This window comes from Myotis brandtii, unplaced genomic scaffold (assembly GCF_000412655.1).
Source record: "Myotis brandtii unplaced genomic scaffold, ASM41265v1 scaffold123, whole genome shotgun sequence".
Taxonomy (NCBI): Eukaryota; Metazoa; Chordata; class Mammalia; order Chiroptera; family Vespertilionidae; genus Myotis; species Myotis brandtii.
Window position 1 is genome coordinate 12,943,682 of NW_005354291.1, and position 26,735 is coordinate 12,970,416.

General features: G+C 39.1%; 1 protein-coding gene across 3 annotated transcripts in view; it reads left to right on the plus strand.

Annotated features, from left to right (window-relative positions):
• The window catches only part of PDE7B (phosphodiesterase 7B), a 274,020-nt gene that overhangs the window by 181,073 nt on the left and 66,212 nt on the right, over positions 1-26,735 (plus strand). For all 3 annotated transcript variants that reach the window (XR_001360702.1, XM_005859041.2, XM_005859042.2), the window contains one exon: positions 23,671-23,754. Coding sequence is in view for 2 of the 3 variants with exons in the window: in XM_005859041.2 (XP_005859103.1) it covers positions 23,671-23,754 (84 nt within the window). In the remaining variant the exon portion in view is untranslated. The remainder of the gene's footprint in view (positions 1-23,670; positions 23,755-26,735) is intronic.

A 26,735-nucleotide genomic window follows, 5' to 3' on the forward strand; every position in this document is an offset into this window, starting at 1 on the left:
TCAGTTGAGGTAGGACGCATGAATTTGCATTTCTAGTGGAGTTGCAGTTGTCTGAGGGCCACATTCTGAGAACCACTAGTTTACAGCTTTGTGTGAGAGTAATTCTGATCTGTGAAGCAATGTAAGGTTCTTTTTCTAAAACACCCATAACATGGAATTGACGTCAATGGGAATTACACAGGCAACAAAGGCGTCATGCCAAGGCCTTAAGTGTTTATGACCAAGCCCTCACTACCTAGTTCTTGCCTCCTGTTTTCTAGCTGCATTTCCCATTGGGTATTGCTGTTGCTATCAGTCTGTATGTTGCTGCAGTTACGGCTCTTGATGAGGTCAAACAGTCCCCGATGGAGAGACTTGAGAAATGGGAGCAAACTTTCCTCTGTCTGAACTTCTTTTGCCCTATCTGAACTTAAAGGCTAAAGATTAATAAACTGATCACATCATCACCTTGGGAAGGTGGAGAGATTTGCCAAATATTACCAGACACTGGAAAGGCTGAGATGGTCAGCTCAGGGCCAGTCATGCAGTTAGCCTGGACCACAAAAAAGATAAATGGGTAAGAATCTGCCTCTCAGGGTAAATATAATGGCTTGCCAGTTACCTCGGCTACAAATTTGTTTTCTTGTGAACAATTTCAAATTGTGGATCCTTTCTATGTGCAGTTAAGTCCTTTCTGTTTATTTATAATATTTAGAAGTTGTTCCTGTCTTGGCCTTCATGTGTATATTTTTCAGTCTCACATACAGGAAAATAAACAGGAAACTATTGAGTAATTCAGGTATCAAGTGAAGAGAACAACAGGAATGAAAAGGATAAATTTTAAAAATATTATAAAGCAAATGGTAAAAGGCTTGGCTCTCCAAAAGGGAGAAGAAGAGGAAGTTGAAATTAGTTGCCAGGTTTCCAACTCTTTTGACTACGGGGAGGATGGCATCAATTACATAAATATGGAGATTGAAGAGGGTAAAATGTTGGGTTTGTTTTGCACATCCAGGTGATGGTAGGACAGCAAAGTGCAAGTGTTTTAAAATAGTTGGAAATCCATGACTGGAGTTCAAATGAGAACAGTGATTTGAAGGGTAGCATTAGGGCATCTCTACGTAGAAGTGAAAACTGAAACTCTGGCAACAATGAGCTCATGAGAGAGGGTCCATGAAGGAGCAGTCAGAGCACTGAGGACTGAACCCTAAAAGTCCTTCCAGAAGGGTTACAAATAAGTGCTTCTTGGAGTTTATACTTTTGTGTATTTTCTCTTAGTGTTTTCATTAACATGTAGATAGTATTTCTGGAACACAGTATAGAGTTGCCAAAGAAGAGATAACCCATGTGCCTGAGGGTATGCATATGTGCACATCTGTATAGAAAATATGGCTTAATTTGCATAGTATAGAAGTTGAACTGGGGGCATTTTCAGTTCTTTCAGAAGGCATAATAAAATAGTTTGAAATGGCAAGCTAACTACTATTAAAATGTCTGTAACTTTTCTCCTTTTTCCCCCCATATCATTCATGCCATGTGATACTGATGGGGGATATTTTCCAGCCCCATTTGAAAAGCCTCCCCTGAAGTCGCAAACCCAATGATTTGGAAGAGAGATTTCAAATAACTCAAAATATACAGTAAACAAGCTGGCCTTTTAGTATGAAGTGTACTAAATTAAAGAAACCAGATGCTTTGGTTGGCTTGGAACAGCCGGATTATGATTGGCTCTCCTTTACTAATCATTTTCTTTGGAGCATCCTCTGCTTCTTCTCCTTTCTTCTTCCTCCTCCTCTTCCTCTCTCTTTCTCTCTTCTCCCCCATCCCTCCTGCTCTATCTGGCTTTTGTTTTCAGACAGCCATAAGTTTATCAGATACAGGAGACATAGTTCCCAAATCTCAAATGGTTTCTGAAAATAGAGTTGCTCATTTAAATTGTTTGCCTGTACTCACAAAAATGTGCTTACTGGAAACCTGGTGTGAGAGTCTGAATCACACCTTCAATCATCGTTCTTAATGTGAAGGCCTTTTCTATGTACTAATTTTATATGACTTAAAAATAATTAAACATTAAAATATTCCTCTTTTACTACTACTACCTGGGACATTTTATAGGACCTTAGGAAACCACTTAGATCCATAAATTTCCAAGTTATTTATTTATATAAAATCATGAAGCCTCACAACCCTCTGAGAAAGGGGTCCAAACCGAAATATCCAAGTTCATTGAAAGTTAGATGGAACCTCAATGAAATTGAGTGGCCTTCCCTGACACACTACGTCAAACCAACTGATACTGTGAGAAATTATTTAATGTGGATTGAAATCTACTTTCATCTGAAGTAGCTAGACAACTGTACCAGAAATGTATTTTCAGCTCAAACTCTAGGGATAGGCTCTCAAGAGGGGACAGAAAGAAGAAAATGGGAGCCTGGGGCGGGGGGGAGGGGTGGAGGGAAGGGAAGAGAAATTTCACACAGGCTGAAAGCAGTAACGACAGATCAATACTATTGATTACCTCAATGATTAATATACCACATATTTGGGGGCAATTTCATGTTTCTGTGATTTAATATAAGCATCAGTAGACTCTAATGGAAGGGTTAATTATGGCTTAGTTAATAAACATTTTGTAAGTACAAGGTGTTCCATAAGTATTGGGTATAAAAAGTAATTGCCAGACACTACCTCACAACTGTGAAACACTATTGTATTGCAATCGGATAAGTGAATCTCATTGTAGGCCAGGTCATCTCAAGTGTACAAGTATTCATGTTCTCCCTTTAGGGAGAAGTTTTTGTTGTGCGTTAGTAAATCAAAGTTTAGCAGTGGCACTGATTCCAAATAAGTGTGTGTGGAGGGGGCAGTAATTTTTTTTTTTCATTTCATGGAAATGGAAAAAACACTCCACAAATTCTCCATGGCTTCTTTTTTTCTCCAAAACATCCATCACCTCCACCCTTTCTCTCCACCCTCCTTTCCATCCTGGGTCTCAGCCCCAGGCCATGGCTGGTCCTATGGCTTCATCTGGCACTTGCAGGAACACCACCGGGTAGAATGGGCAGGGCACATCTGGAGATGAGCATTACAGTGTTTTCCCCACCCCAGTTGAATCCAACAAGAAATCTTTTCCTCAGATGTACTCTTGTATCAGACACATTTCAGTGGATTAACACGGTCACTGAGGCATCAAAGATAGATAGATATAGGACTTTTTTGTTGTTAGTCTTTTATTTCAGAGTGCCTTAACTTCCCAGTTCTGAAAACAGGAAAAAGAAAATACGTTGGCTTAACACTCCTTTCTGCTGTATCACTCAGGAGGAAAAAGAGTTCTTTTCATAGAAACTACACATAGAGAATGAGCCAGGAAATTTTTTGTTGTTTGTTTGTTGGTTGGTTTGTTTGTTTTTTATGTCTTGACTTTGAATACTCAGGCCAAAGGTGCTGTCCTGGTACTGCTCTGTTTTGGAATTTATGGGGATTTGTAAAAAGCAAAGACAAAAGCTTCTGAGCTGGTTTTCCCGTGTGTCTTGCTTTCGTAATGCACCAGGAGGCTCAGTGTCCAGAGAAGCAGCTCTTGGCCTGGCTGACTCCCAGCTCATTGAATCAGTTAACATCTCCAGGCAGATATGGAAATCTTGACTTTCATCTGTAGAATGCTGGCTACCCAGGGGATACAGAGGGAAAGGCGAAGAGTTGAAGCAAAACAGTGGAAAGAAAAGTCAATACTAAAAAAGTGAAAGGAATTTACGAAGCTCTCACCCTTTTCCAAGAACAGCTCCATTTGTAATACTGGGGAGTAACTGTTAGGTGTCGTATTTATGCATGTCCTTTCCCCACTTCAATCCCTGGCTTTGTGGTACTCCATCTCACTGGGTGACATTGAGATGACAGGGGGTGACTTAGCTGGAGAGGCCACACTGCGGACTCAGCACTATTTCATAATTCATGCCACCTTCAGGTGATTATTATTAAGCTCTCAGCTTTGTGAGGGTTTTTTATTACTCGTCCTCGGAATGTTTGCCCATCGTACCCTTACAGTTCTGCTTTATCGGCCAAGTTTTACACTCTTCTGCCAGGCTGTGCTTGCTTCTTTCTTACGTAGGTATTTGTAACATGTGCCCAACAGACAGTTATTCTGCATCACTTACCAATACACCCCACCAAAATGCATCTGTGTCAAAAGAGAAACGGTCCCATTATTTTGTTTTCTATGTTTGGCTTGTGAGCCTGGGTGACTGGAATGATAACTCCCATGCTTTGGGAATATTCTAGCACACTTTACTAGTCTGAATACACGTCTGTACCTTTCTTTGGCATCTACTCCTATGTTAGTATTCCTTTCCAGGTTTCATATGATATTACAAATGCTTTCAGTATTCTAATTCACTTCTGAATGGCTTTTAAATATTCCCATATGCTTTCTGCTTTTTTCCCTTCACTCTCCTTCCTTTATTCCATGTTGGCCCCATATTGAAACTTTTCAAAAAGGCACATATTACAATATTGGTGTATGCGGGAATCCAGTTTCTCTCTTCCAGACCAACATATCTGCAGTAATGTACAAAACCTTGACTATGAGTGTGCATTTCATCCTAGAGTGAATTTTTATTGCATCTCCTTTGACAAAGGATTAAAAATGCTGATATTTTACTCAGAATAAAAAAAAATGTAAAAAGGAAAGATCTGTCATTAGAGACACTCAGCAACAGCTTGAGAATGTCAGCAACTAAAGCTGTGAGCAAACAGCGCCAAGGTGGATGGAGCAGCTGCTTCGGAAGAATATTGAGGAGCCAGCTGTTATTCCCATTGGCACAAGAATGTGCCAATCACCACCCAAACTGCAGGAAGCCTGGGCCAGATTCTGGGAGAAAGAGCGCCTTCACATGCCAACTAGAAAAGGGCCTCTTGTTTCTATGTGTCAAAATTATATCCATGGTTCTTTATATACTTTTCTCTCTTGAACCACCCATTCTCCCTTCAGAAGTTGGAATGGAAAAGAAAGGGTATTGAGGAGGGAAATATATTTCTCTCTCATTTCACATTGCTATAACAAATAGTTTTGTGACTTAAATGTGGAGTGTATCATGGCTCCACATCGTATGTTGATTAATGATGCAGACATAACAAAAGTACAAGTGAATTTCAGAGGGTGACAATGTACCAGCCCATATAGATCAGTCCATTTTCTCAAGCTCCCTAACTGGGAACCAGACATTTTGGCTTACAATAACAGTACTCCAAAATTTCCTAAGAGACTTTTTTACCTCCAAGCAGAGAGAGAAAATACATTTTCCTCTAAGTTTGTTTACCACAAAGTAGGAAAGCAAAAGAAATTTTCCCCAAAATTTATTCTGACTTGGAATTTAAGTCAATTCTGTAAAAATCAGGCCTGGTTAACTTTCACTCTGGCTGAACGTAAATAGTTTTTCAAGATCCTCAAGCATCAACTTAGACCATTAAAAAGCAGTAATTTCACATCCCTACTGTTCAATGTCTAAGGCATACAACGCTTCCTAATTAAACAGTATAGTCTTCTCCAAAAGGGAGTATAAAAGAATCCTTCCTGTGTATACCTATTCCTAGCTGGAGGCAATTTGTTCTCATATATTTGTTTAGAGAGTATCATGCAACGTAGACATGCTTTACATCTGAAATTGGTAAATCTCTTGCTCTCAGAACTATCCCAGAAATGTGAATAAATAAGCAAAATGATGAGATTTTCCATGGTTTCAACAAGTCAATCCCGATGAGAGAAAGTATTCTCTTTAAATTGCATAAAGAAGAGCAGACAGTCAATTCTTTGGGACAATCCACCCCAGTGCCAGTACACCAGTGCCCATGAGGTGATGCAGCTCTGACCTCTTTTATCAGGAAGCAAGAAAGCTGCTAAGGAGCATTCGAAAATTAGACAAAACAGAGACAGCAGCAGATGGAGATAAGTGTAGTAGAGACTCAGTGCAAAAAATGAATACTTGAGTTGGTAATGTGTTATAGCATAAGCTATACCTATGCTGTATATGTTATAACATGTTCTCATACTGGTAGGGGATAGAAAAGGCTACTCCATAATGTGGGAGTGAAGCAGTATAACCCCTTTTTAGAGAAACATGATAGACAACTTCTCTTAATGTAGGAGAAAAAAAACAGAAATCGCTTCAAAAATTCACAAACGCTGATTGAGGGCATGCTGGATATCCATGCCTCAGGGAGTACATGAGCCATGAGAGGAACAAAGGGTAACCCTTTTTAGAGAAACATGATAGACAACTTCTCTTAACGTTAGGAGAAAAAAAACGAACCAAACAGAAATTGGTTCAAAAATTCACAAACGCTGATTGAGGGCATGCTGGGTATCCGTGCCTCAGGGAGTACATGAGCCATGAGAGGAACAAAGGCAGGGACACATTAAAAGTTATCAAAGCAGCCCTGGTCAAGTAGTTCAGGTGGTTGGTGTATATGGGAGGCAACTGATCATTATTTCTCTCTCACATCATTGTTTCTCTCTCTCTTTTTTCCTCTCTCTCTAAAATCAATCAAGACAGGATTAAAAATAAAAAAGTTATCGAAACACAATGTAATACTACATTACTAAAAAATACCTTAAGGCAAAGTGGGATTAAAAGCCAACTGAACAAAAGTCCACATATTATATGATTCCGTTTATATGAAATGTCCAGAAGAGGGAAATTTTTGTAGACAGAATGTAGATTCATGGATGTTTAGGACCCAAGAATATAGGAATGGGAGCCTAGAAGGGTTATAACTAAAGGGTATTGGGTAATACTTTCAACAATAAAGATAAAAATATTAAAAAATAAAATAAAGGTTATTGGGTTTCTTTCTGAGGTGATGAAAATGCCCTAAAGTTCAATAGAGTGGTGAAGGTCTGGGAGGGGCGGATGTGGGGTGGAGGGGGTTAATGGGAAACAAACAAACAAAGGGGACATCTGTAAAACTTTCAACAATAAAGAAAAAAATAAGTAAGATTGACCAAGAGAAAAAAAGAAAATGTCCTAAAAGTTGACTGTGGTGATGGTCATGCATGTCTATGAGTATACTAAAAAGGATGGAATTAGACATTTTAAATGAGTGCATTGTGTGCTATGTAAATTATATCTCAATAGCCATTATTTAAAAACTTCAAGATAATAAACATTTCTTTAGAAAAAGAAAAGCCAAGTAAATGGAAGGAGCATTAAATATTTCAAGAAGGGGGTCTTCTTCCTCTAGCCCCCCACACCCCACAGGACAGAGAGAGGGAGCTGTGAAGAATTCTCACTAACCTGGAAACACAAGTAAACCCTTCAGAGAACCAGGTGCCTCATTTCCTACCACATTTGAAGCCCACTTAACTGTGAGGCTTGATGCGACCCCAGTTCAGTCCTAGGAGAGTTTTCGAGTTTGTGAATTATCATTCAGCTTCTTTCCCAGACAAAAGGGTTTCAGCTCACCACAAATGAATGCTTGGATAAAAAGAGTAGACATTCAAGCTGCCTGAGGCCCTTTCATAAATAACAAAAAAGATTGGCACCAGGTAAGTCTTACCAAAGACTACAGCATTTACAAAGTTCTTCTATTTGAATTTATTTCAAGCAGTCAATAAATAAATGGTTCCACGCTATTAAAAATGGAGAAAAGAGAAGACTACAAACATGTGCTTCTACCTCCTGCAATTTGGTCCCTTTCCCCAGCTCCCGTCTCAGAGAAAGATGTAATTGTTCACTTGATGACCCTGGTACCCGGCATATTTTCTTTGGGACCATCTTTTGAATATTATTTTTGTATAAAGCCAAGTAAATGAATGGAGAAGTTGGAAAACATAATCAGAATGTTATATTGACACCGTTGTAGATTTTCCGAATGCCGAAAAACAAGACATGAATGGAAATGAGTTTGCCAAAGGGAACATGTTATGCATCTTTATATAGGGCATATTCCCAAATGGAACAAAATGTACTTGGATAAAATAAAATAACAAAATATTTATTGAACATTTTTAATTTATGACATATATTTGACACATTTAGGTAGAACCCTTATACTCAAAGACTTACATTCTAAGCATTTACTTCTTTGCATGTGTCTTTTTCTCTCTTCCTTATTTTCTATCTCAGAGGCACTTTTAGCTATTTGGTAGGAGCTATAGATATTCTGCCCAACCACAGGCCTATAATCCCCCTGGAACCATTTGTCCTTCCAAACTATCTTATTGACATACACAGTGATTCTTAGTGATTTTGCAGGCTCTCTGAGATCCTGTAAGACACCAAACGAGATTTTTAAACTAACCCAAAGAGTCCTATATTGACATTAACCTTGAATCACCCATAAATGACTATTCATTTTGTACCATCAGAGACAATATCCTTCCATTGGCAGGGCAGCATGAACCCCTTCACACAGCTATGATAAAGGCTGAACCTGTATGGAGCATCAAGGTTTAAAGAATGAAGCTATGCCGAAAATTCTAGGAAAGACCCAGAAATAAGTCCACAGTAAAGTTGGTGATGAGTTATTGCTAAAGACACACTACAAACTTAAAGGTCCTTGTTTAGGAATTTGGAGAACTGTGCTTCTAGTTGAAGAGGCTATAGGGATAAGAGATGGCTTAATGGATGCCCGACTATAAAATAGGCTTTGTATAATTGCTTCTATTTTCTTCAGAATTTGAACTGTTAGTTCCATATATAAACAATACGAAATGTACCTGTATCTTATTAGGCTCTTGCTCTTGTCGGTAAAGAGTTTTCAATGGTGCTACATTGTATTGTTTTTGTTATAATTTTGCTTTGAAGTGTGAGTATAGATTGTTATTGACAAAGTCCTTCCTCAGCTCTAATTGTTCAATAAAAAAAAATGTACCAATTACCCTTCCAAGTTTGAGCTGGGCCTTATGCAGAGAGCCCTGATTTTTGTTCAGTGACCAAGTTTCTCGTTGAGCTAAGAGTCTTTATCTCCCTTTCTTCTGCTCCCCCACCCCCACCCCAGCCAATTTGGTTTCCCCAAACAAACCATTCCTCCATCTATTTCTCCACTTGCTGCTCTGGCCCTTCTTTTTGGCTGATCTAGGAATTCACACTCTACATTTTTTTACTACCTTTGTCTTTTCAAAATGTTTTACAAGTTGATTTGTTCTACAAAGCTGCTTCCAGCTCACCAGAGCAGTAATAATCTATTCCCCCAACTGAAGTGTCCAAATCTGAACAAGACACACTCAGAAATGACCACAGATGATGCACTGATAAATATTTGATTTCTGTACTATTTGATTTTCCCTTGTGTCTCCGCTCTACTTTGTGGGCCAGTTGTGCTTTTGGGTGTGTCTTTTCACATGTGTGCTCAGTTACAGAATTCCCATTATTCCACTGACACCCATCAGTGGTTCTCAACAATGTCTCCCCACTGAGTTCACTGGGAATCTTCGTAAACTTACCTAAGCACAAACTCACTCCAGGCCCATTAAACCAGAATATCTGTTTGAAAACAACTGATTTAAGATAGTTGTAAAACAGAGTAGAATGTTAGTCTAATTTTGTTCTTTCCCATCCTGGGATAAAGAGGGAAAATCCTGACTAGTCTGGAAATACAGTGGAAAAAATAAGAGAAAATGTCATGCTGAATCATGACTAGAAGGTTAAAGGTGAGCAAGGACTTATCTTTTTCCAGGACATTGCCATGTCAGTCCAGAGAAACAAAAACATTTGCTTCAAATGATGGTCCCCTCTTGGACTCCAAGTTTCCATGACCCATATTCCACCCTACCCAACCCCTGCTGATAAGTGGTAAGACTCTTTGAAAATTGATTCTATTGAATCTATGACCTCAAACATATGATAAGCTATGTTTGAGAGTTGTTTTCAGGTAGTATTGTCTTAATTGTATTGATCAGGGTTTCCCAACCAATGTGCTCTGAGCGGGTTTACAGTGTGCTGGGACATTGGTCCCCTTCAGCCTCTGCGGTGGCCAGGCAAGCCTGAGACAACCAAAAGCCCAGTCCAAAATACTCTGGCCTGGAGCAACCAGATGCATTTAACCCAACGGGAATTAATTGTTATTTTCTATGTATGTTATAAAGTGGAAAAGCAGGGAAGTCCTGGAAAAAAGTACAGATAGTAGAATCTTGAGTGTCTGAAATGATAAGCAATACAGAGCACCAAGTTTGAATTCAGTATAGAATAAATTATATACTACACATAAATCCATCCATCGGTTACAATAATAGAGGAGTAACGCCTTACGCAGCATACTAGATGTGAAAAATTAAGCAACTTGTACTAAAAGAAATTGTCCCTCTGATATCACCTGGTAGCATAAAAATTATTGTCATTATTGTTATATTGCTCACAGTCACAGTAACGCAATATAATAATACATGAGTACGCCCACCCGTATGGCTCAGTGGTTGAGTGTTGACCTATGAACTAGGAGTTCATGGTTTGATTCCCGGTCAGGGCACATGCCCTGGTTGTGGGCTCGATCCTAGTATGGGGCATGCAGGAGGCAACCAGTCAATGATTCTCTTGCATCTTGATGTTTCTATCTCTATCTCCCTCTTCCTTCCTCTTTGAAATCAATAAAAATATATTTTTAATAATAATAATTATACATAAATATAATAGACTTATAATAGATACTCAGTGAACATTGATTGAAAAGATTATTGTTTATTTATCATCTCCAAAAGAATTATATCAATACATTTGGATCAGTTTTTCAGTCCCAATTCTCAAAATCATGGATTTGGACATAAAGAATTACTTCCTTGGGTATAATGATACAAGAGGAACGTGGTATAGCACAATTCATGAAAAATGAAATTCCGGACTAATTAGACTTTAGTTTCAAAAAGTGAGATATTTATATTTCCATCAAAATAGATTCTAAAAGTCTATAAGGACAGAAAACTCAAAAAGACAAATGTATTATAATGTTTATTCATTCAGGTAATTCAGACATTTTTCCCAATGATGGCTAAGACATTCTTTTGGGGTTTGTAAATAAGAAACATAGAAATCACATTATATTAAGATCACAAAATATCTCAGTAATCAAGAATAGAGAAGTTTACCTAAAGAACCCAATGAAAGTGAACAGAAAGTTCTCTGATAGGTTTAAATATTTTAAAAACATTAATAGCATGCGCAAAAGACAGAGGAGAGTTCATCTAACCAAAGGTGAACCCAAATATGTGATGCAAACCAGTAATAAAGAGCATTTTTAAAGGTTTTATTAAAATGCTCCTTAAAGAACAAAGATGGAAAAGGACCGGTCCATGGTCTAAGAAAGTGGCAAAACATTAAATGCAGCAGAAGACTAAGAGAAGGCAGTAAAAGCTCAGTACCCATTTCTTGTCTTTCTTCTTGTCAAAAAGAATAAATTCAAAAGAAGAGGTACAGCTTTGTTTTCAAAAAGGGTCAGTGTAGAGGACTGGAATGGAAGCCAAAGAAAGTGAAAAATAGACAAAATAAAAACAAGGGCAATTTTGCAAAAATTCAAGTTTTTGGGTCGAGTGAGTTATACTTCCAACTATTTGCAGATATATTTGCTAAACTCCTGTCAATAATCCTGGTGGAATTTTGGAGAACAGGAAAAGTGTCAGAAAACTAGAAAAAGGCAAAAGTTGTCTGAATTTTATTTGGTTAAAAAAAACACACACACACATCAAATGACCTCTGTTTATAAAGTAGCTCCTCTTCAGTTTAGCCACCAAGTTTAGTTATGATGGCTATGTAAACAAACAGGGACGGAGTGTATTCAGAGTATAGCAGAGTTCTGATTGGGCAAGTTAATGTATGATCCAGTCGATCCTATCATGAGTAAGGTCCAGTCACCCAAGTGTAGGTTTCAGGGTGTTTCTGCAGTAACCAGTGCAGCTTGAGTTTTATATTTTATCTGCTTCCTAAAGAATCCTATACCTAGTCAATATCCTGTAAGATCTTTCCTCCAAGTATGTATCCTGCAAAAACCAGTTTAATTAATTTTGAGATAAAATTAAATACTGCAAAATGCACCTCTTCCCAAAATACATGTGCTTGTATCTTATATACTTATAAAATTGATGTTAACTGGGTGAATGAAGTAGCCATATGACCATGTGCCATGATCCATTTTCTGTCTTCTCTGTGAAGCCAGGAGAATATTTATTGTGGTATAGCAGCCTTTTTCTGAGAGGGGCCTGCACCTTCAGGCCCTAAGAGAGGGCCTACCCTGCTGAGTGATAAAACCACCTGTGGGACAGTGGGGGTAAGGGGTCACACAGTAACAGCCTTGGTGACTGACTAGATTTACCATAACTAGGACACAAGATAGGACCTGAGTTATAGGAAAAGATAGCATATTCATTTTGGGATCTATCCTATATAATAAAAGCCTAATATGCTAAGTGTCCAGTCGTCCATTCAACCAATCAAAATGTAATATGCTAATGATATGCTAAGGCCACTCAACCGCTCACTCTGACATGCACTGACCACCAGGGGCCATACAGTCTACCAGTCAACCAGTCACTATGATGTTCACTGACCACCAGGGGGCAGACGCTCAATGCAGGAGCTGTCCCTTGGTGGTCAGTAAGCTCCCACAGGGGGAGCACCACTCAGCCAGAAGCCAGGCTCACAGCTGGAGAGCGCAGTGGCAGTGGTGGGAGCCTCCTTTGCCTCTGCGGCAGCGCTAAGGATGTCCAACTGACGGGGAGTGGGCCTAAGCCGTCAGCCAGACATCCCCCAAGGGCTCCCAGACTGTGAGAGGGTGCAGGCTGGGCTGAGCAAACCCCCGCCCCATGCACAAATTTCATGCACTGGGCCTCTAGTTAAATGTATAAAGTTCCCCCAACACTCTATTCTCAACAGAGAAGCCAGTGAGGACCTTTAAGAACATTAGTCAGATCATATCACTCTCTCATTTAAAACTTTCTTATGACTCCCCGTTTCTCTCTGAGTCCCTAAACATCATTTGTCATCTGTGTGCCCTCATCTCTTCCCACTTGCCCCACACTCTCTGCTCCAGCGTGCTGGGCTCCCTGCTGTTTCTAGAACATGCCCACATGTTCCTTGTGGTCTTGTGCTTGCTGTTCCCTGAGCCTGAAATGCTCCTCCCAGATGGTTTCATGGCACCTTCCACATTTCATTCAAATCTGTTCCCTGTCACCTTAGAGCAGTCCTTAAATAAACAGACTCTCCTTTATTTAAGCTGCAGTCCTATCCCCATCCAGGCCACCCAGCCCTCCCTGGCCCCTTCCTTGCTTTATTTCACCCATAGCACCCACCTCATATCCCTATAGACAATTGACTTGTTGATTTTGTTTATTGTCTATCTCTCCCCACTAGAAACTGAGCCTCACAAGAGCAGTCACATCTTGTCTGTTTTGTTTGCTGCTATATTCCCAGGACCAAGAACAGGGACTGGCATATAGTAGGTATTCAAATACCTATCTGAGGACTAAATGAATAAATATCCAGTTGGTCTGTAACCCAAAAATGAAATTCATACCTAAGCTGTAGACTTAGTCATATAGGGCAAGAATGCAAGGAGTGATGGTACCAGAGAAGAGAAGGTAGAGGACCTCTCAGCTCCCCCCAGTGCTAAGATTTTAACCTACGTACTACACACACACACACACACACATTCATAGTCACTCACCCACTCACACAAAATCTCCATGTAGAACAGTATGTATTTTAAGTATTTTCCCCAAAACAGTCATCTTAGAAAATACTTGAAAAAACATGTTTTGTGGACAACTGTGTTTGGGAAAGGCTGGATATTCACAGTGAACATTAATACATTGAAGGATCTGAGAAGGCCGGATGATCTCACCTTCTCAGATATTCACAGTGAACATTAATACATTGAAGGATCTGAAAGATCTCACATGTGTTAGTCGGTATCATCCAAATAAATGGCTGACTAATACAGATTTTGGTACCAAGAGTGGTTCCAGAGGAACAGAATCTTAAGGATGTGTCTTCTGAATTGGTTTCAGATGTTTAGAACTGACTCTCTAATCTGATTAGATTTAAAGATACTAACTACTTTATTTCCCATAGTAAAGAGAGCGCTGATAGTCCATGTGGCCATAATATATACAAAATATCAACATAGGGTACTCCTAATCAGCACTTACAATCTTACAAGTTTCTGGGTAACCATGTAGGTGTTTCCTTTGAGCATTTTTGTCACACTAACAAGTATAATGAGATTTGCTGATGGCTCCTAATGTTGCTGAAGAAAGTAGGGAAAGAAAAGGTTGAGCTAAGGGATTCAGATTATTGCCTGAAGTGCTGCATGAATGACTGGAAAGCTTCTATGTCTGCCCTGAAAGAGATTCATTTCCTACAGCTGCAGAGCTGAGATTTCTGAAAACCAAGCCCAGAATCTCATCCTGCTAGTGGCTGGATTACAACACAAATTGATTTCCCAACATGGCAAGTGGTCTACTGTTTTAGATGGAATGGGATCCTGAAAAGTGGAATGAGGACATGAAGCCCCTGATGAAGCGGGAATTTTGAAACCCTCAATGCTGATGAGCCTTCTTTGCCAGTAAAAGCAGCCTCTTCACCTATCATAAGAATATACAACAGACTTGGGGTGTCTTAAACATCAGAAATTTGTTTTCTTACAGTTCTAGAGGTTGGAAGTCCAAGATCAAGGTAGCAACATATTTGGTTTCTTCTGAGGCCCCTCTCCTTGGCTTACTGATGGCCCTTCTCCTTGGCTTACCGATAGTCCCTCTCCTTGGCTTACTGATGGCCCTTCTCCTTGGCTTACTGATGGCCACCTTCTTGCTATGTCCTCACATGGTCTTTTCTCTCTGCTGTGCATCCCTGGCATCTCCTCATGTATCCCCATTTTCTCTTCTTAAAAAACCACTAGTAGGACTGGATTATGACCCACCCTAATGGCCTTAATTGCCTCTTTAGAGGACCTATTTCTAAACAGGGTCACATTCTGAGGTACTGAGGGTGAGGGTTTCAACATATATGAATGTGAGCAATGGGTGGGGGTTGGGAAAAATACAATTTAGCAGATAACTTGCAATATTTTTAAGTTTAATTTTGTTAAACCTCTATGTTTCCCAGGAATATTTGACTATAAGACCCTTAATTCACATTTTAATACATATCAAAAAATAATGTTATTCACTTTGAATACACTTTAACATTGACCTAGACTTATATAGCAATATCAATATTATTTATATATAGGATAATACAATGTAGAATTTATATAATATGTAGTGTATTATGTATGCTTAATATTTATATAGCAATATCAATAAGAATATTCTTTTTAAAAAATATATTTTTACTGATTTTAGAGAGGAAGGAAGGGGGAGAGCAAGATAGAAACATCACTGATGAGACAGAATCATTGATCGGCTGCCTCTTGCACACCCCACCACCCGGGCATAAGCCCTGACTGGAATCAAACTGTGACCTCCTGGTTCATAGGTCAATACTCAACCACTGAGCCATGCCTACAAGGCAGAATATTCTTTAAAAAAAATGAAAAAACTTTATTACAAAGTGATTGACAAAGCACTTTTATCCATGTGATTTCATTTGATTCCTACTTTCTGTGAGGTATACAGGGCAGATATTATTGTCCCTACTTAGCAAACCAGAAGATTGAATAAGGCCCAGAATGTTTAAGACTTACCAAGTTCAGAGAGGTAGTAAATGGCTTCTCATGCTATTGATTTCTTTACTTGGTGAAACAATTTCTAAATACCTACCCTCCCTTAACATTATATCATGGCTCTCACTTCAGACCAAGACATATTGTAACATGGACTGTACCATATTAGTTAAGAGCACAGGCTGTGGAGCCAGTCACCCTGGTTTCAAATCTGCCTTCATGCTCACCTGCCATGTCATCTTGAAAGTGTAATTGAACACCTCTGTCTCTCAGGTATGATATTGACAACAGTACTTATATCTAAGGGAGTTATTGACAGAACTAACTGAGTTAATTCATGAAAGTAATTCCAACAACACCTAGCACATACTAAATGCTCAATAAGTCTTAGCTATGACTATAGAAATATGAGTAACTGGTTTTAATGGCAAAATAACATCCTATAACATGGATATAAAATAACCAATTCAACCATTTCCCTACTGAGTCCAGTTTTTGCCATCTGTTTCCCTTCTGAAAAACAAACAAACAATGAACAACACTTAGAGCTGAAAAGAATCCCAAGTGCCACGTTGGCACAAACTCCTGGAATGAAGAACTCCCAAATACCTTCTGGCTTTGAGCAGACTCCAGCAGTGAGTGTGGTGGCCTGATGCTCCTTCTGAGGTCAGCAGACTTGGTGTGGAAGTCTCCTAAGAACAGGCTATCTCGGGGGACTTTGAGTATTTCCTGCCCGTGATCAGCAACATATTTTCTTGCAGTATTTTGGCAGGTTTGTCCTTGTTCCCAGCCAGAATCAGGAAGTTCAGAAGCACATGAAAACAAACAATACATTAAAACGCTTCTCTCAAATTATTCAAAGTCCAAAAAAACACAAAAAATTATTCAGCAATATTAGGACTTGGTTGGTATTTTATCTTACTAATTATATTTATTCTCATTGATGTGCCCATCTTTTTTCCTAAACAAAAACTTTTCTTAGCAATAATTCCCACTAGATATTTTTTCCTTGAAGTATATTTAAGTATAGCAAGTGACTAAACAGGGCATTGCTATATTTTGCAAAAATGTATAAGTATTTTCATGACCTGACCTGTTTTATCCTCTGTTCACTTTTCTAATTATTAATATCATCCTTAGAGATTACTACTGATCTTAAGATCAGCATGATTTTTTCCTAAAAATCCCTTCTCTTCATTCCAATGACCATAGTTGGATCAATTGGAAGCCAATACTATAAAGTACTACTTCTCAAAAATTTATCTATCACTTAGGATCCATCTAAATATCAACTTCTTAAGAAAACTTTCCCAGTTTCCCAGCTCTACACAATGTCCAAAGAACTCTGCTTCTATTTCTCACTACAGTTGCTCAACTAAGTCCAAAGGACTTCTTTCAGTTATAATTTCACTTGCCCTTTCAGCAAGCTCTATGTGAAAACCACTCCCTCCCTCTTGAATGACTCTCTTCCACGACATAACAAGCTTCTGGATATCCTCCCACCTCCAAGGTGGTCCTTTCTTCATTTATTGACTACTCCTCCAGCAAGATATTCAGTGTTTCAGCTGATCAGGGCTGGATTTAGGCCCTATTCACTTCTTACCCCATTTCCTAGGCAACTTCATACATGCTCACAATTTTATTTGATTTATAAACTTATATCTCCATCTCAGACATTCCCTCTGGGTCCCAAACCCATATTTTGCTTTGAAATCTCAGTAACACTTAAACTCTGTGTGGCCAAAGTTGAGTTCATAAACTTTTCCCCAAAATCTGGTTCTTCTAGATTTGCCATTCCTGTGATTAGCATAATCAATCATCCAGTTATGCAAGCCAGGAATCCAGAAATGATCCTTGATACTTCCTTGTCCCTCAGCCCTCATGCAATTCCTCACCACATGTCAATTCTATTCACTTCTCTACCAGTACCATCACCCTTTCCAAGCTACCATCTTTTCTCACCTGAACTATTAGAGTGATCTCCTAACTAGTAATTCTTGCCCCACTCCAATCTATTCTCCATACTATTATGGGTGAGGAAGGTTGAGGAGGGGCAGGAATCTCAGAAGAACAGTAACAAAATATGAAAAATAGCTACTGGTTTTTGAGTGCCTACAGTGTGCCAGGTATTTGTGTGTGTGTGTGTGTGTGTGTGTGTGTGTGTGTGTGTGATATGCATTTATTAAAAAAAACACTTTGTTTTGATACAATTCTGGCAATAAAAATCACTATCCCAGAAATAAGTGAATAATGTACAAGCTTACATTATTTTCCTTACTTAAGACAGACCCAGATCACATATTCCCTAAAAAAACTCCTCAAATTATTCCCTTTATTTTCAGTCTTTATAAGAAGACATGTTCTTTGTGTTTTTTTCTTTTACAGCTTCATAGAATTCTCTTTAGGCATTCCTGCTGCTTCTTTTTCAATACCTTTTTTATTAGATACCTGTCTTCCTGGTGATTAAAACTTTTTTCCTAGTTTTCCCTCTGTAAAACCATCTAGCTGAAGAATGTCTAGTCTGAGTTAACACCTTCTTTACCTGCTATCTAATATTCATTTTCACAGCACTCAAGTCCCAAAATGCACATTTGTCACAAATACCTAATAATTCTAAGCTAAAGTTGCAACGTCATATTGTATTGGTTAGAGATGTTAGAGATTCTGACTCGCTGAAATTTCCTTTTTCTAGATTTTAATATAAAGATGAGGTTTTTACAAAGAGAAGAAATAACTTTTACATGCATGGAAACCTTTGTCTCTTTTACTAAAAGTGTGGTTTCTGGACAACTAACTCCTAGTTCCCCTCTTTCCTACACGCAGAGCTCTCTCAGGGACAGCCCAGGAACACACAATTAGTGCGCAAGAGATCAATGGACAGGAAGCCTCCTGCTCAGTCCGGTCAGCACGTAGCCCTTAGTGACCAGACAGGCCCAAACTCACTCAAGAAAGCAAAGCAGGTTTGAACCTCCAGAGGAGGAATTGGGTCCAATCAGCCATCTTGGACCTCATAGGAGCTCATAGCACTGGGAACAGTCATCTCTGCCTGAGTTATCTCCACTGGCTGCCTGGACTGTCCCATAAATCTGGGGAGTGATTAAATTGCACTCACTTCCTCCTCTTTGTTAGACTAGATAAACATCTTCAGAGAAATAATTCACTTTGCTAATTGAGAGTAGTCATCTGAGATATTCGGAGCTGCCGGCTGGTGAATGTGCTTGACTGAGATTTGGATATCTGGGTTCTCTCTGCCTTCATTTTGCAAGTTTGCAGCAGTGACATGAATTAGTAATGCCTAAGAAAGTTCAAAAGGGATTCCTTTTGTGAGAGCTTCTCCTCTCCCACTGTATCTGGGCTTGCATCTTTCTCACACTACCACCCTCTCACCCTCCTCGCCACACCCCTGCTCTGAGTCTCTATGCCGTGTTCTCTGCCGCCATCACCATTATCCTCTTCATTCATCTCAGATGCAACTGCTCTGTCCCTTTCCTACCCTCTTCCCCCACCCTGAAGTGACCTTGACACCACGATGGGGCCAGAGTCTGGTTCTAGTCATGTGGCCCGTGTTTCAGCCACTGTAAGTTGTCATCACCATCAGAGTCTCCACTCCCGTTGCCAGTTACATAAGAGGCCACATAACTTCTGCTCCTAGCACAAGCTTTTATTAAACAGAGACAGCCCGCGAGGCCAAGTGGGCAAGAGGTCCATCCCGGAACCACGTCCCCTGGGAGGGTGAGTGGCCGACTCCAGGTCTTGGTTCCTGGAGCCAAGGAGCTCAGCTCGCTGCCTGTGTTTGCAGCCTTAAATACATACTCAAGGACGACATGTTATGTTTTCAGCCTGAAGGGGCAAACGAGGAGCAGCCCTTTCAAAATAAGAATTCCCCTGCTGTTTGTTTCATTTTGGAACACAATGAGAACAGACTGAGGACACGGCTGAGCTGTCAACGCTTCCTACCCTGCTTCCACAGCACCTTTCCTTTGCCAGAAAGAGAGTTGCTTAAGTTAAACAAGGGCCTAATGAATAGTCAAAATAATTGTTTAGCTTGGATATAAGGCCTTAGGTAAATAGATGATTGCCTGAGGCTGAGGCCAGTAAAAGCAGTCCAGCAGGACGCCACTTGTTCTGTTCTTCGGACACCAGCCAGTGGCCTCTGCTCCTCCGGGGGCTGTTGTTACTGAATTATTTCTCTCTTCCCACAAGCATATTGAAGCAATTTAGCATCCAAAGGGTTTCATGAAAGCAAGGAGAAGGAGCAAGATCTTTCTATATTATAAATATATACTTAAAACTGTAATTTTACCATATTAGAGTTTCAATGAAATGAAATGCTCAAGATATGGAATGTTTGGTGTGTTGGAAAATGTCTAAAATGCATTCATTGTTAGCCCACTTAAAATTGTCCTGCCTCCTGCTTTACTAGTTTTTAACTATAATTTAATCCTTTTCTAAAACAGCTATTTACTACATCTACAGGCCGTTATTAGATTTATGAGTAATTCTCTTCAAGACTGGAATTGTAGTTATAGACAGTATAAGCACTGAAAGGAAACTTTCAGGTTTGGGTTTTGTAGTAGTTGTTGCCGTTTATTTGTTTTGTTTGTTTGTTTAGGTATATTTGCTATCAAGTTACTGCATTGTTATTTGTCTTTTTTTCCAAAAGTGAGGTTGCATCATGAAAATTCTACTTAATTAAGAGCTTGAGTAAATTAGTTGCCAGGTAATTTCAGTGTTGCTGAATAATTGCTTCCCATTTCTTATTTGAAAATAACAGATGCTTTGTTGATCCAGAGCAGGATCTGGTTGTCTGATTCTATAGCCCATATCCCTGGACTACTATTCGAATAAACAACATCCATCTGATCAACTCTCATATTCATCAAGGAAGTAAATTGCCCTGGTATTCAGTTTCCAGGATTCATGATGAATATATAGTTGGTTTATTGGCAAAGAGTAATCAAAGGCTATATTTGGGTAATAAAAAGATAATGCTTAATTGGTTATATAATTTTTTTATCGTGATAATCTGGAAAAATGGGTAAGAAGATGGAGTTTGGAGCCAATTCTGAGTTTGAGCTCAAGCTCCATACTTATTCGTTCTATGATCTCAGACAAATCATCAAATGTCCATTGTCTTTAGTTTCCTCACCTGTACAATAGTCTAATAATCATACCTACTTCATTGGGTTGTTGGGTAGATGATATGAGAAAACATATGTAAAATACTGAGCACAGTGTAAGTATTCAGTACTTGTTAACTATCATCTTATTTTCATGTACCTTGTAATTTCCTCACAACAACCCCTTGGAACAGGCAAAACTGCTATAATTATTCTAATTTGAATATTAGAAAACTGGACCTCAAAATGGTTCTTAATTTTCCCTCGGTCACTCAATATGGTGAAATGCTGATCCTCTCAGTAACAGGAGTTCCCTGCTTCCTAGCATGTCACTCTCTTTTTATCAATTCTGCCTCATGGTTCTGTCGCCTGTCAGTTTCTCTACAGTCTTACATGGTAATGGCCCTCCTCTGCTTTATACTCTCAGATGGACAAATGGAATAACTTCTGGCAGAGGCCTTAAAATGTACCTTAATATTATACAGAAGTTTTCTGGGAACATAGTGCTCTCAAGACAGCAAAACCAGGAGAACTCTTTGGTAATAGTGAGAAAAAATACTAGTAGAGAAATGGTTTCCAGTTGGTGAGCCTGAAACGCCTAGGAGAAGCCCAAAAGGTCAGCAAATCCATAAGCCAGGCAGGCTTTGTAAACCAAATTAACATGGTCCCAGCTATGCAGTTTTTCAAGTATATGTCTAGCTCACTGTCATTCATAAAATATAAATTCATTTACAAGCAGTGATGAATTTGTTATATCATTTTTTTAAAAATTTATTGATTTTAGAGAAGAAGAGACAGGGAGAGAAAGACAAAATATCAATTATGAGAGAGAATCATTGATCAGCTGCCTCCTGCACACCCCTCACAGGGGGTGGAGCCTTGCAACCCAGGCATAGCCTGGTTCATAGGTCGATGCTCAACCACTGAGCCACACCGGCTGGGATGTTAAATAATTTTAACATGCTATACTATTGGCTATTAAAAATACAGCTTCTAGCATAAGCAGTCTGTGATTTTTGTTTTCATTTTAAAAACCAGCTGTGCCCACTCTAAAAGGTTAGAAACCAATGGTATTGAGGAGAGAGAGCTCTGCCTATGAAGTTTAACAACCTAGATTTAAGGACTAGCTCAACTAATTATAAGTTTAAAGCACTATAAACTCAGGCAGTCAATTAAAGTCAATAGACATCTACTGAGTGCCTTTAAGGGACCTGAGCCTTGAGCTGGGGTTAGGAGAGTGAGTAACAGTCCTTCACTTTCTTCTCTGAACCTCAATTTTTCTCACTTATAAAGTAAGTAGAATAATAGTGACTCTCTTCACAAAGCTAATGTGAGGGTCTAATGAGATCAAACCAGAAAAAGTATATACTGGGAGGTTTGTGAATATGCTTTGTAAACTCTTTAGAGATTTATAAACTGAGGGGACTCAAGACAACTGCTGAGAAGTAAACCCTTCAACTCTATTGACCATCCACCCCCATGAACTTATCAAGTGTTGACAGCATTCCCTAATTTGATATCACCTTATATTTATATTTCAAATATTCTTTTCCATATCTTCCCTTCTCCTCCCTCTTCACTATACTCCATAAATTGTAATATTCTTTAATAGCAATATGTCACTACAGTATCAGATTAGCACTAAATAAGGCACCAATATAGAATTCAAAGTAGGGAGTAGCCCAAAGGCTCAGAGCTTGCAGTTTATAAGCCCAGGTGCACACAAGGCCCATCTGTGAGGGTTATTTTAAACATTGTCAATTGCATGAGTTATGGCCAGTGAGGATCTCACCCAGTTACTAGTTAACCCCAAGAGTTAGAAAGACTTGTTCCTCCTCTTCACTCGTAGGCTGAGGCCACAGTATCACCTCATGTCAGGAAAAGAGTGGGTCATGGGAGAGGACCCATTACTCATGGAAGAAAACTTTCCTGGTTCCAATGGTCAGCAATATATTACGTCTAATGTACTTAAACCTCTCTTCTGATTTCATGTTGTATGTACTAATTGGGAATTTGGTCTTTCTATTTATTTTTATCACCTAGAATCTGCTAAGTACTAGACAATACACAAAGAACTATGGAGAAATGCAGAACATGTAATATGAGTAATCCCTATTTGCAGGACTGTATAAGGAAGTCAATGCAGCATTTATTGGGAGGCAGCAAGTGTTATTTTATATTCTCCAACCAATGATACCTTGAAGTGAGGCAATGGAGGCTCAGAGCCTACTTAATCCAAGGTCTACATTATTCTAAAATTCTGGCTCCCTCCACTCTACCTCAGTACCTCCCTTCGTCTGGAAAGCAGGACACACCGAAAAAGAAAGTGAACACAGACATTAAAAGAAACCTACAAATAAGTTGTAGAAACTCTACAGACTATCATATGTCCAAGGGAGGCTGTGTCTGAAGTGCCTGGAGCTAGGCTAGCCTTCCTCTGAGCAGATTCTGAAACAGATCAATGATACAACCTGGGGAACCAGGAAAGTGGACGCCAGTCAGAAAACAGTTGTGCTAGGTCCGAGAGGAATGACACTGGGTGATCAAATGTCTAATAAGAATAAAAGCTCTAATCCCAGCACACCATTTGTCCTTCCAAATTAGGATGCTTCATCTTAATGACCCTTGGAAGGATAAAAAGGCTATGAAAACTTTGTAAATTACTATAATTTTCACAGTCCCATCTTCCAGGCAAATTATAAAAGAGAACGCTGCTTCATTTCTTAGTTTTGCCAAGTTCCTTAGGCTCAGCATTCATTAAATATCCCGTCGTTCATGGCACTCTCTGAAGCAAGATGAATGGAAATCATGTTTCTCCTGATATTGGTATTGGTTCCAGTGACATAAGTGGGTAAGAGGATTTACAGAGGAAAAGTGAATAAATACACTGGGCAACGTTTTCAAACAGTTGTTTGTCCCTTCTGTTTTCTAGGAGATGTACGACTAAGGGGTCAGACGGGGGTTCCTGCTGAACGCCGCGGCTCCTACCCATTCATTGACTTCCGCCTACTTAACAGTGAGTAATCAAGTGTACCTGGAAAGGAACAAATGTTTTCTTTTTTGAAAAAAAACCTAACTTCCCTCTGAACTTCAAAACCCTCTGAGGTCTGCCTTCCTTCCTCCATCTCTCCCCTCCCAAGTGGAACTTAACCCTTTGTCTTTAGATTTCCTCACTAGTGAAGTAATTCTGGCCCTGCCTTCTCAGAGATTTGGGGGAGGGGGTGTCAAATGAGATAATGTCAGTTTTAAAATATATATATAAGTCTTAAAAGTGAAGCCCTACACAAAGAAACTATTGTTGTCATTATCCAGCATATTCTCTCTACCTTCAGCTATTAAACTAGATAAAATTCTATAATTTTATAATTTATCTAAATTATATAAATTTATCTAAATTACATAAAGTCTATAATTTATATAAAAATATACATAAAATAAGGAAACCTATTCTAAAGCTGCCCTTAGTAATCTACCCAATATTGATTCTCCCTTCTTTGTCTAATCTAAATCCCTATGGTTCGTTCTTGGGTTCCTGGCAAAAACCCTTCACCACAGTGAGGTAGGTCCTTTTCGTCTGCATTTGCTGCTTCCTCCATTATGACTACCTCGAAAGTTCACTTATTTCTACCTTTCCCCTTCATATATCGGTCCTCATTTGGAGTTTTGCTCCACCTCTGGTTCATAATTCTCTTAATCTCAAATTCCTTTGGCAATCCAAACCAGTGACTAGTCACCCCTCCAGATTGCCTATCTCCTAACGATCATAATCCTTCTTCACTTTGGACTTGGAGGTGGGGGTAGAAAGTAGATAAATCTCACAGTTTGCTCCAAGGTTTTCAGTGTTTGGTTCTCATATCACTTCCAATCTATAAATTTCAAAGTGCTGGGTTGTACCCACAGAGTTTTACTTTCCTTTGGCATAAACAAGTTCAGCTAAAGAGGTAATTTGATTTACCTCGACCCTTGGAAATTACTAGGAGAAATTAGAACTGGCTCTTTCTGATCCTTAGATCCTCAAAAGGCCAACAGGAGATAGATTTGTTTGTATTTCTGGCTTGTTAACCTCCCATATCAATGTGCAATATCTGTTTTCTCAGTGTTTCAGGGACACAGAGACTTGGAGTAATTCTTTCTATACTAGAGACACTGTTGTCTATCCATCCTGAAATCCTCTTTCTACTCTGCTCAGCACTCCACTCTGAAGAACTCTTTCACTGTCTTTCCCAGGAACACATGCAAAGGAATATTCATTAGCCTTTATTGTATTGTGCTTTATAAATGGTCTCCATTTTTACTCCCTCCGTGTATAAAACACATCCCTAATCTATTTCAATCTAATTCAAGATCTTAAAGGATTTTCTCTGTATAGTTACTGAGCTCCCAATATCTATTGTTAACTTACCAAATAGATTAAAGGGTCCCCTCAGAAGAATTATAGTAAATGATTATAAATGTCATTAGCTCCTTACATTTAGCTGAACAGCTCAGATAGTACTGAAGCCCTCTGAGATTCTTCCTTTCTGTGGCATTATCCATTTCGTTGTCTAATGCCCTGAATACCTTGTTAGGGAGACTAGAACCAGTCACATTACTGTGGTCACTCTCCACAATTTCCTCACTTAGCCTTCAATTAAACAGCTTGTTAGTAGGTAACAGAAGGTATATGGATATCTGTGTTATGTACAGTCACATAGTGAGATATGATATAGGTCATATCTCCTGCTTCTTCATGTGCACTCTATGTAATTCTTAGTCATGTTTTTGTTGCAGTTTGTCTGAGTTGTTAGTGTGCTTTCTGCCTAAAGGGAAACATTTTAAACATAACTTTATAAAGATTTTAGAATAAATGCCTAAGGAACATTTTCTCCTAAAACTTTCCTTTTACTAACAAAACAGGAATCCAATTCTACACAGAAAGTACCCCACTAGTTTAAAGTGAGTTTTTAAATATCATTTTCCATAATTTTGAGTCGTTTTTTCCCCAAGTATAGGCAGAGATCCAAGACTTCATTTTCTTCGGGTGCTTTCAGTTTTGCTAGCACTTGTTGGGCTTATTTTTTAAACCATTTGTAAGAAAATCTGAATCACCATGGCCTCTATTCCCTGTCTCTTGCATCCCTGAATCCTTCTAATATGCTTCGTGAAACCCACATGGCTGATATTCCCTGTCCAGAATGTTCCTGGGTGTTTGCTCTCCGTCATCCACCTCAATATATACCTTGAATGGTTGGAACATGCACAACAAAAATGTACGTTGAATAGTAAGGCCCATTGAACATTTCCATTGGTCCCTATAGCCATGGCCCCTACTTGTCACAGCAGATCAAGAAATGTCAGAATTAATATCGAAAATAACTTTCCTTCTATCAGAACAAAGTTTTTAAGTATTAGATCAGGGATGGGCAAACAGCAGCTGAGGCACCAAATCTGTGCCCCCACCCCTGCCTGTTATGTAAATGAGATTTCTCATTGCAGTGTTATTTACAATAGCCAAGATTTGGAAGCAGCCCAAGTACCCATCAGTAGATGAGTAGATAAAAAAAGCTGTGGTACATTCACACAATGGACTACTACTCAGCCATAAAAAAGAAGGAAATCTGCCCTGGCCAGTTTGACTCAGTGGATAGAGTGTCGGCCTGTGGACTGAAGGGTCCCGGGTTCGATTCCAGTCAAGGGCAAATGCCCAGGTTGCGGGCTTGATCTGCAATTGAGGGCGTGCAGGAGTCAGCCGATCAATGATTCTCATCATTGTTGTTTCTCTCTCTCTCTCTCCCTCTCCCTTCCTCTCTGAAATCAATAAAAAAATTTTTTTTTAAAAAGAAGGAAATCTTACTTTTGTGACAGCATGGATGGGCCCAGAGAGTATTAGACTAAATGAAATAAGTCAGTTAGAGAAAAACAAATACCGTATGATCTCACTCCTATGTAGAATCTAATGAACAAAATAAACTAACAAACAAAATATAAACAGACTCATAGATACAGACAACAGACTGG